The sequence below is a fragment of the Capra hircus genome, chromosome 10, assembly GCF_001704415.2.
Source record: "Capra hircus breed San Clemente chromosome 10, ASM170441v1, whole genome shotgun sequence".
Lineage (NCBI taxonomy): Eukaryota > Metazoa > Chordata > Mammalia > Artiodactyla > Bovidae > Capra > Capra hircus.
This window is the reverse complement of record NC_030817.1, coordinates 31637587-31651976: the sequence shown is the minus strand read 5'-3', so window position 1 is coordinate 31651976 and position 14390 is coordinate 31637587. Positions and strand designations below refer to the sequence as shown.

General features: G+C 42.3%; 1 protein-coding gene across 4 annotated transcripts in view; it reads left to right on the top strand.

Moving 5' to 3' along the window:
* DAAM1 (dishevelled associated activator of morphogenesis 1) overlaps positions 1 to 14390 on the top strand; it is a 181568-nt gene that overhangs the window by 94351 nt on the left and 72827 nt on the right. For all 4 annotated transcript variants that reach the window (XM_005685918.3, XM_013967213.2, XM_005685917.2 and 1 more), the window contains exon 3: positions 3609 to 3698. In XM_005685918.3, coding sequence (XP_005685975.1) covers positions 3609 to 3698 — 90 coding nt within the window. The remainder of the gene's footprint in view (positions 1 to 3608; positions 3699 to 14390) is intronic.

Sequence of the window (14390 nt, the reverse complement as noted above, 5' to 3'; positions counted from 1 at the left end):
AGCGTATGAGCTCTGTGATACCTTTCTATTCCGTGCACCTACAATGCCTAAATTTAGTGGATGCTTGGATTTTATGTAATCCATAACAACCAGACCTGGAACTCAGGGGTATCTGACAACAAAGTCTCCCTCTTTGTGCAAATAGACACTCAGCAGGCCCAGGGGGCCGCCAGTGCAGCTCAAGGGTGCGTTTTTCCTACTGACGTCAGTGTCATGGTTCTACCCACATGTTGAGTAATCAACAGAATGAGCAGGCTAGTGGTTAAGGACATGGGATCTGGAACCAGACAGTCTAGCCTCAAGTTCCTGCTCCACCATTTACTAGCTGTCTTACCTTGAACAGGCTATTGAATCTGTTTGATTCAGTTTCCTGGTAAGTGGGATAATACTACCCAGTTTATAGGATTATTGTGAGGATAAACTAAATTAATCCATAAAAAAACATTGCTACTAAGCACACAGAAAGTGCTCAGTAATTGTTAGCTGTTACCATTACCACTGTCCATGTATTCCTTCTTATTGTCTTACTGTAATCCCAAATTATATCCAGAGGGCCTGTGTGTGTGCATGCTCAGTTGGGTCTTACTCTGTGACCCCATGGACTGTAGCCTGCCAGGTTCCTCTGTCCATGGGATTTCCCAGGCAAGAATACTGGAGTGGGTTGCCATTTCCTCCTCTAGGGGATCCACCCGACCCAAGGATCAAACCCGCATCTCCTGCATTGGCAGGCAAATTCTTTACCTGGTGAGTCACCTGGGAAGCCTAGAGGGCCTATGGCGATTTTTAATTATTTTATGGAAATTCTCTCCTTGCATGAAGCCATCTGCTCTAAAGTTCGAATTCAGCCATGTCCTCTCAATTCAAAATCGGTCATTTGCGTCTCAGCAGAAGCAGTTTTCTAACTCTAACAGTAAAATATAGTAATACTAGTACTTTTTGCTGTGAATTTTGAGGTTTTTAAGATTCACATGTTTCTTCACACCTCTGCTCAGTTGGGGAAACACTGTTCTCTCTCACATCAGGGCTTCCCATGTAGCTCAGCTGGTAAAGAATCCACCTGCAATGTAGGAGACGACCCCAGTTTGATTCCTAGGTTGGGCAGATCCCCTGGAAAAGGGATAGGCTACCCACCCCAGTATTTTTGAGTTTCTGTTGTGGCTCAGCTGATAAAGTATCCGTCTCCAGTGTGGGAGACCTGGGTTCAATCCCTGGTTTGGGAAGATCCCCTGGAGAAGAGAATGGCTACCCACTCTTATATTCTGACCTGCTGAATTCCATGGACTGTATGGAGTCTCAAAGAGTCGGACATGACTGAACGAGTTTCACTTTTCTCTCACAAATCACAACCCTTTTCCCCAAAATAACCACCATATTATTGAGCTATTTGAATAACTGACCTGACTCCACAATCCCACCCCAAGAAAACACTAATTGGGAAGTGCTTTATGTTGCCATATCCCCCTATTCATCAGGAGATGAGAACAGGTATAACTTACAGGGAATTTAAAAAGGAAGAAAGGGAAAAAATAATAATTTCACATATGTAACAGTTGCATAACAAAATTCTAACATTTTTAACATGTTCCCTTATAATGGAATTTCCAGTAAATATTTTTTATTCCTTCCTTGGGTTTACATTGTTGAAATTCTTAACTAGTTTCTAGTGGTTAGTGTCTGAGGGTGTGTTTTAGTGACTTAACTGCTTACCTTGGTCTTAAAATAGCTCCTGGTTTGTATTAAAAGATGAGAGAACTAACCACAGTACATTTGCCCCTCCCTCTGCCAGACATTACTACCTGCTGAGTTGATGTTGCAAATCCTCACAGAGCCCTGAAATTACAGGCCCATCCTGGAGATGAGGAAACAAAGGCTTAATGAGATGAAAAATTTTCCTAGGCAGCTGGCATGTATCAGACCTTGTGTGTCTAGGCCCTGGAGGTGCAGGGGTTCATAAGATCAGGGCATAAGGGATAACGAGAAATAAGCCTGGCAATTAAGTTGGGGTTATAAATGGAAGACCTCAAAAGACTGGCTGAGGGATGTATAATTAATTTTGCAGGTAGTGTGGAACTAATGACATTTTGTACTTCCTCCCGCTTTCTCAGTCCTCAACACTGGGCAATCAGTGATGTAAGGAACCTTCCAGGTGATTCCATTGCTCACTCGTCTGAGGACCACTGGTGTAACGCGTCAGTGGCCATGATGTAGAAAGTATCAGAAAGGTGAGAAGGAACTGGGGGAGGCTGGTGCCAGAGCCAAGGCAGAGGTGATTAGGGCATAAGTTTGGGTGGCTTCACTGGAAACAAAACAAAGGGAAAATGTGTGCTTTTTTTCAAGGAAGAAATGATAGCACTTGATGACCCAGCAGAGGCAGAACTGTAAGATGGGAGGCCCACGAGTGGTAGAGCTGCATTATATGCCTCAGTTGGCTGAACCTTATTATTGTGCCTTAATTTATAGTAATTTAATATGTCTCACACCCATCAATCTGCCGCTCTTAACTAGATTCAACTTCTCTGTAGGAATAAAATTGTACCAGATGCTCAATACAAATAATAATGTTGACCATGGAGTAAGTTATTAAATGCCAAGAACTGTTCCCTATGCACTTTATAGTCATTATCTCATTGTTGTTCATTAGTTATAGATGTTCATAAATTGCCTTCCCTCAGTGTTCAATCTAAGCTGCACACCACTATAAAATTAATGTTTCCAGACACTGATCTGAGAGACTGAGAGTCTGGGCTCAGGAGTCAGACAGCTCTAGGCTTAAACTCGAAGCCCCATCATCTACCAGGCATATGTGGTCTTTGAGCAGGTTACTTACCCAACCTTCTGCTAAAACTTCCCCCAGCTGTATTACAACAAGTATTATTAATACAAGGTGGGTTGATCATGAGTGGAACTCTCAGGGTTATTGTGAGAGCTAAACAAGAAAATTATTGTACAGTGCTTGACATTTGAAGTACTGAATAAACATTGGTGATACAGATGTCACTCCCTTTCTCAGAACCTTCACTGACTCTTCTTGGTCAAGAAAATAAACTCCTTAATCTGGCCTTGAAGCTTACCTCCCCAACCTTTTATCTGATGGTTCTTTGCATAAACCTAGTGCTTCAGCTAAGCTGGTCAGTGTCCCCTAGATGCTCTAATTCACTACCACATCCCAACCCTTGGTTTTCTTCTTCTGCCCGTCTCATCATGTCCCTCAGGGCCCATCCCAGTTGTCAGTGTTTGTAGAGCCATCCTGACCAGTCCTTCATCTGTAAAATGAGTAAATCCTTCCAAACTCTGGAGCTTTAAAGACCTTTAATGTTCGGTGGACCCTTTGCAGCAGTACACGTTGGCCCAGGACAACTCTGTCCGTGCCCAGCCTGCTTTCCCCACCCTTCGGTAAGTGTAGGGCTGCGCTGGGTGCCCAGCCCAAGGCCAGGGACCTGCTTTCTTAATGCTGGTGACAGACACTGGCACTTAGAGCTTCTTGGTCTTTCCTAAGTTCATTTGAATATGTGTTGGCTTTGTTTTCTCACTCTGGTGATGCTGTTAAAACTTCCCTTATAGGAATAACAATTAATTTGTAAAATAATTATTATTATTTGTCTTCTCAGGATGAACTTGACCTCACAGACAAACACAGGGAAGCCATGTTTGCACTTCCAGCAGAGAAAAAATGGCAGATATACTGTAGCAAGAAAAAGGTAAGATATTCATGATGATTATGGTTAACTGGAAAGTTATCATTGTTTTGATGCTCTTTGCTCTCCCATTTTACCACCAGACTTCGGGCAGTTCTTTATAATGTAAAAACCGGATCGAATGTGCCCAGTTGTGGCCTTAACACTACATGTGGTAAAGGGCTAGCTCCTTGGATGTTGATTTTATCAACACTCGTTGCAACCCCCTCATCTCACACCATTATTCATAACCTTGTGTATGAGACCCCTAAATAACATCCGCTTACAGAAGGTTGAAGTGTTTTTCCAAAACTTGCCCTTTACATGAAAGTTTGTATGTAGGTAGGTGAGGACCAGCATTGTGGTTTCACAGCTGTAGTTTTCCCTGCTCTCTGTGACTACCTTCGAACAACTTTCCATTTGGCCATCTCTAAGATGTGGTCTTGTCCTCGTGGTATGAAGTGGCTGTCCATCCATTACATGTTCCAAACTGGGGCTGGAGTAAAGGGGAAGGCGCAGCTCCCTACCCCCGCTCTGAGGGCCACATCGGGAGTCCCAGACCTGAGTTCCCTCACATCCCACTGTTAGCTACATGGCCACACCCCCCCTGCCAGGAATGCTGTTTTATTCTGAGTGGTCATCTACACACACAAGCTGGGGATTCTGGTACCTTTGGAGGAGGAGAGAAAGGAGTTCATGGGGTAGAGAAAGTACTTAACTCTCTTCCCTAGCCTCCATGGCACTAGACACCACCCATGGACTATATCTCCCGCAGTAAAGCTCACTCTGCCATCTTTCAAACCCGGTGGCAGATTCTGCAACTGTTCTCTCACCCATTTTTGGAACCATTTGTGTTCATGGCCAGCTTTTGCCACTTTCCTATCTGTTCTAGGGGAGACTTACATCAAGACAGGGAAGCAGGAAGGGCAGGGTTGGTTCCTAAGGGAAACGCTACCTCTCCAACCAGAGTGGGTGCTGGATTACTCACCTCTGGAAGCAAAGAAACTGGAACAAACTATAACAATCCAGTATCTTGAGAAGATACAGTATCAGCCAGGGAAACCTTTCCTTAGTGGATTAGGATGCATTTGGGGACCTCCATTTGCCCCCATTGTTCCCACCCCCCGACACCCCTCCACCCCACCACACTGCCTTGTGTAATTGGCATGCCCCCTCCTGGAAGCATCTCTACAGCAGGGAACCTTCCTATATTCCTCTCCTGCCGGGCTTTATAACCCTTGTAACACCAGCATCTGATACCTGGAAGTGAAGGTATAATGAATGAACCACTGAGTTGTTTGGTTATACCTACCTCTCAAACAAACTAAAGCACATTTAATTTTCCATGTGAGCTATTGTAATTGATAAAACTACATGTGGGATTTTGTTCCAGGGGTCTTTGCTGAGAGATGTGTCCAACTGTAGCCTCTTAAGATGACTTCTGAGCCACTAAGATCATGTTAAGCATTAAGGGTTCTTAATGCAGTGGTAACCAGTAAGATGTGTTTGTAAATGAGTATGTCCTCTTCTTTCTGTGAACATCTTACCAATGGGAAGACCTCTCTTCTGTCAAACTGATGGGTCATCGCTCAGGAAAGAGATTTTAAATGGAAAGAATTTTAAAATGAAAATTAAAATGTGCTCTGTTCTGATAGTAATAGTGTTGAATGGTCTTGAAAACAAGAGAACTTTTCAGGCAGCTGCCTTCAAGACCTGGCCCCTACAACTGAGAAAGAAAAATCCTTAAGTGCCTGAGTACACAGAGGACATTGTCTATTTTGGCTCAAATGAGCGCAGATTTTTTTTTCTCAAAATTAGGAAGCAACGTGGAGTGGAGATTGAGAATATGCATTAGAGGAGAGGAAGGGGCAGGAGAATGGGAGCAGCTCACCGAAGGGAAAGTTTTCTTCTTTCCCAGATTTTATTACACCCTTGACGGCAATTGAAAGTTAATCATGGAAACTACTGCCCCTTAGATTAGAGACGGCAAGCCCTGGAGGATAGAAATGACCTTGGCCTCACAGCTGCTGCTCATTTTTCAATTTCCTGGCCTATCAAATCCTCTTTCAGAGCTTGTCTCCTAAGTGCGTGGTGGGGTTGGCTTTTTGTAGGCGAGTGGATGTAGATGTGGCCACTGGCCTCGGAATCCCATTTCCTGACGGATGGGTTATTCCTGCGAGTACCTGGCCCAATTGTGCAGATCTTTGGGAAAGCAGTTTTCCGGCTAGCTTCATTCCAGCAGCGTGGATTCCCTTTATGACTTAGCAATAGTGTGACTGAGTGGAAAAGCCATCTTAACTCTTTGGGGAATCCTGGGAGTTTATAGATCTGCCTCACTTTAAAATGGCTTGACTGAGGATTTTATTGATTAGAGCTTCTCAGACTGTTAAAACTATGCTGTGCTTTGGGTCTACAACTGACCTTTTGGGACCCTGTAATAAATAGAGAAATAACACAATAAGAGAACACAAAACCCTTTGCATGAAAAGGGCCTGATGCTTGGCCCTCTTCAGAGAACCTGACCTCCTTCAGGATGGGTTGCCCGTTCTCAGAAGGGAGCCCACGGTGGCCATCCTTACCACCAAGAACAGACTGTTTTCCTTGGACCGTCTCTTGGGTATAGCCTTTTCAAATCAGACTTGTCACCAGCAAGCCTGACCACATCCATTTCTCAGGCCAAGGGAAAGCTACACCCCCATGGCCCCTTCAGACTTTCCATCTTTCAAGATTAGAACTCAGAGCATCATAGATGTTCTCACACATAGTGAAGCCATAGAGTAAGGGTCCATGAGCGCCAACAGAAACAGAGCTGGGGAAAAGCAGGCTTTCTGCATAAAAGTGCACAGCAGTTGTGCAGACAAATGGCACTGGGAACTGAAGATGGGGCCTGGCCTTCCTTGGCCAAGTGGCTCTTTTCCATCCAATAGAGACTTGAGTCCCAGCGGTGGCTATCTGCTTATCAAGCTCTGTGTTCATTTCTCAAACAGCTTTATCCGAGTCCTCTGATTGAAAACCCATTTCCAAAGCCAAAACGAAAGCTGCAGAAGTGTTCCTGGGGCTAAAAGAATTGGAAAGAAATTAATTGGAATTTTGCCTAATTAAGTAATCTGGGGGGAGAGCAAGAGATGGATGTTGCGGCCTTGTTAAAAGTCCAAACAAATCCGTAAAAATGACTAGAGTGGTTTGGTCAGCCATGGTTTGTCGTATGCAGCAGTCCACTGTCAAATTTTTTTAACTTTTACGAAAGGTCCAAGGAAAGGCTCTGTTGGAGCTGGGGGTATTTTCAAATAGGAAATGTTTGTGGTTCTTATCTTTAAAGGTAATTCCCTTTTTAGTTCCAATCACAACATGCTCTTTTGTTTAAGTGAGGTTTTTCCCAGTCTTCGGCCAGAAACTGCATCTGTTAACAATCTTTTGGATTTTAAACTGAAGCTTTTTAAACAATGAACCATCTGACCACGAAAGGCATCTGGCCATGCTGTATTTGCTTATTGTTAACATGATTGTTAAACCCTGGGAAAAGTAAGGAGTAGGTCTTCAGAGAGGAGAAACTAAGATGATACACACTGTATTATGGCAACAGCAGTCTTACCAGCCCAGGCAGAAATCTTCTTTAGTCACACTGCTTCACAGGAGCAGTTGCAGTGGTTGTGTCACTTAACCAGTCCTTAAAAGTGTCCAGAAAATGCTTTTTCCCCTCTCCATGAGCTTCAGAGTTCACAAAGTCAGTGGATGGAATTAGAAGCTGTGAGCTGTAGTAACATCAGATATTTGAGGCAAAGATCAGAATTTGATGACTGCACCTAATGTTTCCTCCACGTATTTCTGATCCCTAAGCTAAGGCTTAAGTAAATGGCTCTGGATTCTCCATATTACATTTCTGTATCTTTTGAAGTCAGCTTTGGAGAAGGTGAGTTTTTGCTGTGTTGCTGAGTTTGTTTGACTCTAGTTTAGTTAAATCACTCAAGAACCTTGTCTTGGCTGCAGTTGAGCCTTTCAGCTTTGTGGGAAGTGCTGATCTGGTGCTAGGCATGTTCAGAAGACATCAAGGAAAACTGGCTGAGAATTCTCCTGGTACCTTTCATTCACTTCCTTTATTTGGTTTGCATATCCTTATTGGATCACTTCCCCAGTCTATTCCACAAGAAGGAATTCTCCTTTACCACATACAAAAAAGCAATGCATTGTGAATGGTCATAAGATCTTTCAGATGCATTCAGAGCACAAGGAGGAAGCAGTTTGATCAAAACAGGGATTTAAGGGAACATATGCTAGTAGTGGAATTAAAGACAAAGGAACCATCGGTCTTCTACAGGACTGTCAAACAAACCAGCTGTACAGCAAGGAAGTGGAATGTTGATACCAGACCATGTTAATGGTCTGGTTGTTCCCAGTCTCCTGGTGTAAAGCAAAGAGGGATAAGTTAGGTCTCCTCTTCCCTGGAGAAGAAAATGGTAACCCACTCCAGTATTCTTGCCTGGAGAATCCCATGGACAGAGGAGCCTGATGGACTACAGTTCATGGGGTCCCAAAGTTGGGCACAACTGAGCGACTAGCATGGTCCTTCTTTACCGTAATTATTTGAATATTCAGTAGAATGAGCCTTAGGTTTTCAGGTGCCCACTTTGCTAGATGTTGGAGATTTGGAAGAGAGAGAAAACTAGGTATCTGTAACTGTTTCTGGACTTCTTTAGAAAAGTACCTGGTTTGGTCTCCTACCATTGAGTTTTCACCCTGATAATGGATTCCAGTTGGGCTTTGTGCTCCTAAAGTGCTAAGAGGTTACAGAATGTGGCAGACTTAAAAATGATCAGAAATAAGACTGGCCTGTCTTTCTGACTCTGCTTCTCTGAGAATACATGAAGGAAGCACAGTAACTGGAGGAGAGTGGGTATCACTAGGTTCTGAAACTCCCTGCCTTGTTTACATATTCCCCGGCTGTGAGGATGCGTGTTTAATCCCAGACTGAAGCAGTGAAAAAACAACAAGCTTTGCAGATGTGGTGTTTCAGCCAATGAAGCAGTGCTGTTGGCAAAGGGCTAGTTGGTTTGTGTGTCACCCTGATGTGTACTGAGTATCTGGGGCAGAATATTAGCTTGATTCTGAAGGTGATTAAACAAGTCGGATTCCCTGGAGTGGATGGTCCAGGTAGAAGCAGACGGCATCAAATAACTGCCAGGTCTTTCCATAAGCCCCATTCTAAGGTAAGCAGACCCTAGGGCACAGAGGAAGGAGCCTCCAAGCCTTGGGGTGTTCGTGTGTGACGGAGACACAGTTTCTTCATCACTGTGACCACTTCCAGGGCTGTGCCAGCAAGGGAGCTGATGTCATGCTTTCATCCTGTCGTCTCGAACGGGCTCCTCTTCCAGCAGCCGAGCTGTATTCACACACACTGTCCAGTTTCCCTCTTGTACTTTGTTCTTCGTCCCTTCTGCCAGTGCCTAAAAGTCAAGTTTAGACTGTTGGGTAATCTGATCTTTACTAAACGCAGTTTCTAGAGCTTGTTAGGAAATCAATGGAGAGGCTTAAAATGAAGACGCTGAGGGGAAGATTGAAATAACTGAGGTTTATTCAACCCAGAGAGGTCAGGTGAAAACACCAACTCAGGCTATTCACCCAGTGTCCATAGCAGTGAAACTGTGGAGTCGGTCACAATATGGCCAATTCTAGTTGGTAAAGAGTAGCTACCTCAAGCCCTCCCAGTAAAAACTCTCCTGACAATCTGACCTTCCCCGCAAGGGCCAACCAGTCTTCCTTTATGATTTAGGGACTCAAGGGCTAACTCCTGGCAAGACAGGTAGGGGACAGCAGGACTCTGTTCCCACATTGTATTATTAGTTCCAATTCACTGATACCCAGGTTATACTGTTAATAAATGTTTTGAACATTGGCCTAAGTATGAGATGCTGATAGATCTAAAGATGGTGACCAAAATAATTTGATAATATGTATCCAGAGCCTGGAACATGCATTTTCCAGGAGTTGATCTCATGGTAGTGATAAAAGATACAGGCCAAGAACTACGTGTGGGGTGTTCTTTGCAGTGTTGTCTCTGAAAGCCAGTGATGGTCAACAACTTAGAGGGGGATGATTATATTATAGGATGCAACCATAACAGTATGGTTGCTGCTGCCATTGAAAAGTCATGCTTTCAAAGAAATTTTGAAGACCTGGGAAATTGCTCAGGATGAAATGAAGATTTAACAAGAGAAATAAAACTGTAATTGGTACCATCAAAAATATGCAAAAGAAACTTTCTGTATCTATAGAAGTAGACAGAAACTGTTGTTTGGTTGTATTGTGGGTGGGGTTTATTTTGATTTATTTTTTCTTTGTACAAATATTTCCCAAATGTACCAATAGTCATTATTCTCACTTCTACCTTAGGATAAGTTTTTTTTTTTTAATAGTAAAAATAAAATTGCTCTTTTAAAAAAATATGTATAATATAGTTTGTCAGGTTTCAGTCAGAAAAGCGAGGCTACTAAGAGAACCACATGCTGGGGGAAATCACATGCAGAGATTAACCCTTATGTAATCACAGAAACTAGCTAAGCACTCCCTGTAAAGCTGGTGTCTTTGCTTCTAATGCTGGAGCTTTGTGTCCTTGGAGCAGGCAATTGGGAGGGAGGGTGGATGTAAAGAGAGGAGAACAAGGACAGGCTGGAGTCCACGGGGACAGACTTACTCATGTGGCAGGTCCCACTGGCTGACCCTGGACTGGGTGTCCTGCAGAAGCCTGAGCCATTAGTCATGGAGGTCAACACCCACATGCGCATGCGCGCACACACACACCCCTCTGGCAAAGGAGAAGCTGGAGGAGGATCCAGGGGAAGGTGGAGCAGTTGTATACCTGCCTACTGATTCACACCAATGAGGTGAGCCAGCTGATAAAGGGCAGTGCCTACAAACTACAAAATGGCTGTGGCTTCACTGCCACCCTGCGCATCTTCCCCATAAGAGTCTCTTGTGGCTTGCCCTCCCTGAAACCTGTAGGCAGTTGGCTCAGCCTAGACAACTTGAACATTGCAAAGCCACTTCATATTTCTCTTTGAAATTAGGAGGAAAAATAGATATCATTTAAAATATAACCAGTGCTTGTGTTGTCAGGACAACTCTGGAAATTTTTTTTTTCTCTTCTTCTTTAGCTCAGGGGCCCTTTATTTATTTACTCCTCCTTGGGAGGATTAAAACAAAGGTGAATCTGTAAACCACCCAGAATTTCTCGATACCATTTGTCTCTTTAAGCAGTGACTGAAAGCGTGATGATTCTTGGTCCTGATGAAATGGCCTCAGCTTTTTGCTGAGAAGTCCGCTGAAGGGAAACTGTTTCTCATGGCCCTTTCTCCCTAAGTAGCATAATCTCATAGCCAATGCCCCGTTTTCTGCCTTTATTTTTTTTTTGTTACAAAAGCCAGTGCTATCAAAATGAGCACCAGTTTTCAGAACTGGAGTCCAAAATTCATGGATTCTCTCTGTCTGGCAGCCCTTAAACCCAAAGTTGTATCCCTGTCAAAGGCAGGTGGTTCCTGAGGATTTACTTATCTCCTCTTCCTGTAATCTCTTTGTCTAATAATATCATTCGGGGTGCAGTTTTTCCTCCAGTGTCACCAGTTCTACCATCCCAGCTGTGCCTACTACCACTCCTGCTGGGGGGTGGCCAGATGGTCCTGAACTCATAGCTTGTGTTGTCATTAACATTGACTCAGCTCAACGAAGAAGTGGAGGACAAACTTGCCCATAGAATGAACCGAAGCATATCTGTCTTTCTTCTTTGGTACTTGGTGAAGTGAGTGAACAGTTTCTGGGTTCTTCTGTTGGGATGTAGCCCTCCAGTTCTGTAGAGTTCTCTGTTTTTCAGTCTAGAGATACTACCAGTGAGAGGACTCCCCACCTCCCTTGGGGTGGATTGGCTCCAACAGTTTTTCTATTAATGGATCTGCCTGAAGGTTTCCTAAATTTTGCCCCTCACAGTTGTTCTAAACTTCAACATAGTGTGACTGACTCTGTTTTTAAGAAGCAAAGTAATAACTGTAAGAAAGACTTTGCATAGTTAAAGTCCATCTAAAGGGTAATCTGAGAAGGCAGGGTACCCCACTTATTAGCTAGCTGTGTGACTTGGGGCATATTTCTTAACAGCGCATTTCTCTCTTTATACAGTGAGGTCAAATTCATAAAATTGTTGTGAAAATTGAGAAAATACGATTTTGAAGTTGTCAGAGAACTTGGGGCATGGCGATCTTGATGTTATCGCTGATAATGTCAGTGATGGTGACAGTAATTGAAATACTGGTATGGACTGAGTTTCTGTTCATTCACACTCATGCTAGCCAGAGATTCAGGTCCATATTCATAAATAATGATACCTGGGTTTCTTAGAACAGCACCTCTCCCTTAGTTTCTTACAGGACATCTCAAGGTGGAGATAGTAAGGTAGGAGGGTGCATTGTGAAGATAAGGGAAGAGACCAAGAAAGTCTTTGTTGTGAGTGTCAGAAATTGTTAAAGAGGGTCCCCGTTTAATTAAGAAGTTCTAGGGATTTTTTGCCTTACTGATCAATGGGGCTGTCCCTTAACTTCTGAGTAGAACCTTGAATCTGATTTCAGGAGCATCCTTAATTTGTCTTGGATAATGGAGGCGAAAAGGAAGTCAAATTCCACTCCACTTCCTTCTTACTTTCACCCACATGTCACTGCAGCACTTAGTCCCTGCTGACCTTGGGTAACCAGTGGAGATGCTCTCATCATTGGGCTTGCCTGGCAAGCAGTCGTGAACACTACTTAAACTCTGGGGAGTGGACATGTATGCGGGTCAAGCTGTGTTGTTAAATTAAGCTTCCTTCTTTGTGGCCTAGGAAAGGCAAGTGGTTAGTAAATATTTTCAGTTTTCAACATAAAACAATTAAAGAATATTTTTAGATGACAACATTGCAACTGTTATTTTTGCAGTGGGGAAAAGTCCCTTTGTAGTACACAACATCAAGAGGTTCCATTAAACGAGTCAATATTCACAAATGAGTAACTTATTAGGTCAAAATTAACCGGATTCACAAGTTCTCTGCTCAGCAGCAAAATTTGTTCAAAGTTGCAGCATTATAATCTAATAGTGCATTCTAGCTGTATGATTTCTGAAACTAAGCTAATAAAACAAAATGTCAGTGTTGAGGAAATAATAAAAGAAGGTTTCAACAAAGTAGCAGATACTGTTACTATTAGGAGTCTTTTTATTGAAGTATAGTTGATGTGTATTACTACAGAAGTTACAAGTGTACAATGTAGTGATTCAGAATTCTTAAAGGTTATACTCCATTTATAGTTATTATAAAATATTGGCTATATTCCCTGGGATATACAGTATATCCTTATAATTTGTTTTATACATAGTAGTTTGTACCTCTAAATCTCCTACCCAGCCTGGTCCCTCTCCCTTCCCTCTCCCCACTGGTAACCACTAGTTTGTTCTGTACATCTATGAGTCTGCTTCTTTTTTGTTATATTTACTAGTTTGTTGTATTTTTTAGATTCCACATGTAAGTGATACCATACAGTGTTTGTCTTTCTCTGTCTGACCTATTTCACTTTAGCGTAATGCCCTGCAAGTTCTATCCATGTTGTTGCAAATGGCAGATTTTCATTATTTTTTATGAATGAGTAGTATTCTGCTGTGTATACCACATCTTCTTTATCTGCTCATCTGTTGATGGACACTTGAGTTGTTTCCATACCTTAGAAGTTATAAATAACGTTGCCATGAACATTGAGGTGCATGTATCTTTTCGAATTAGTGTGTTTGGTTCTTTTGGATATTACCCCAAGAATGGAGTTGCTGGGTGATACCGTAGTTCTATTTTTAGTGTTTTGAGAAGACTCCATACTGTTTTCCACAGTGGCTGTTATTGTTAGAAGTCTTAAACTTAATTACCAGGGTGGACTTTCTGGCTTCCAATAAATTGATATTCTCTAAAATTTCTAAAAAATGAAAACTAGCAAACTTCTAATAACTTTCTCCTCAGTCGTGTGATAAACTAGTTTATCCTGGTTGATTATTCTTGTGTGTGTGTGAAATGTCTTTATATGCAGAAACATATAAAATATAAAAAACAACCTGCATTTAACAAATGCTAACTTTTTTAATACCGTGGATTTTTAAGAAAGAAATAAAATGTGATAAACATTGTTGAAACCCAAAGGTGACCTCTATTCTGAAGGTGATATGTTTTCCTTTGCCCATATATATTTCTTTCTCTGAATGTATGTATCCATTGACAATATATGGTATGTCTTCATTTTAACTGCCATATAATGTTTCATTATATGAACATGGCGCAGCTTAATTATTTTTATCCCTCTTTGAATAATACCTGTCTCCAAGTTTTCATTATTTAAAAAGAAAATTGCAACAAACATCCTTATGTATATGTTCAAAAATTTCTCTAGGGTAGGCACCTAGACATGTAATTACTGTGTTGCCTGGTTTGAACATTTTCACCTTTAATTGCTCTCCAAAGTGCTTGTAATAGTTTCTACCTGAAGCAAATTAGTCGTCAACCATCCAAGGGCTTGGTATTGTTGGAGGGGGTGGAACTAGTGTTTGTATGCCCTGATCAATCACTTTACATTAAGTTTGAATGTTTTGGGTACAAGATACTGTCATTAAAGTTCTTCAGTTTTCTCTCGTATAGCTTAGCAAATCAAATTAAAGCACAAATTCCTGGAG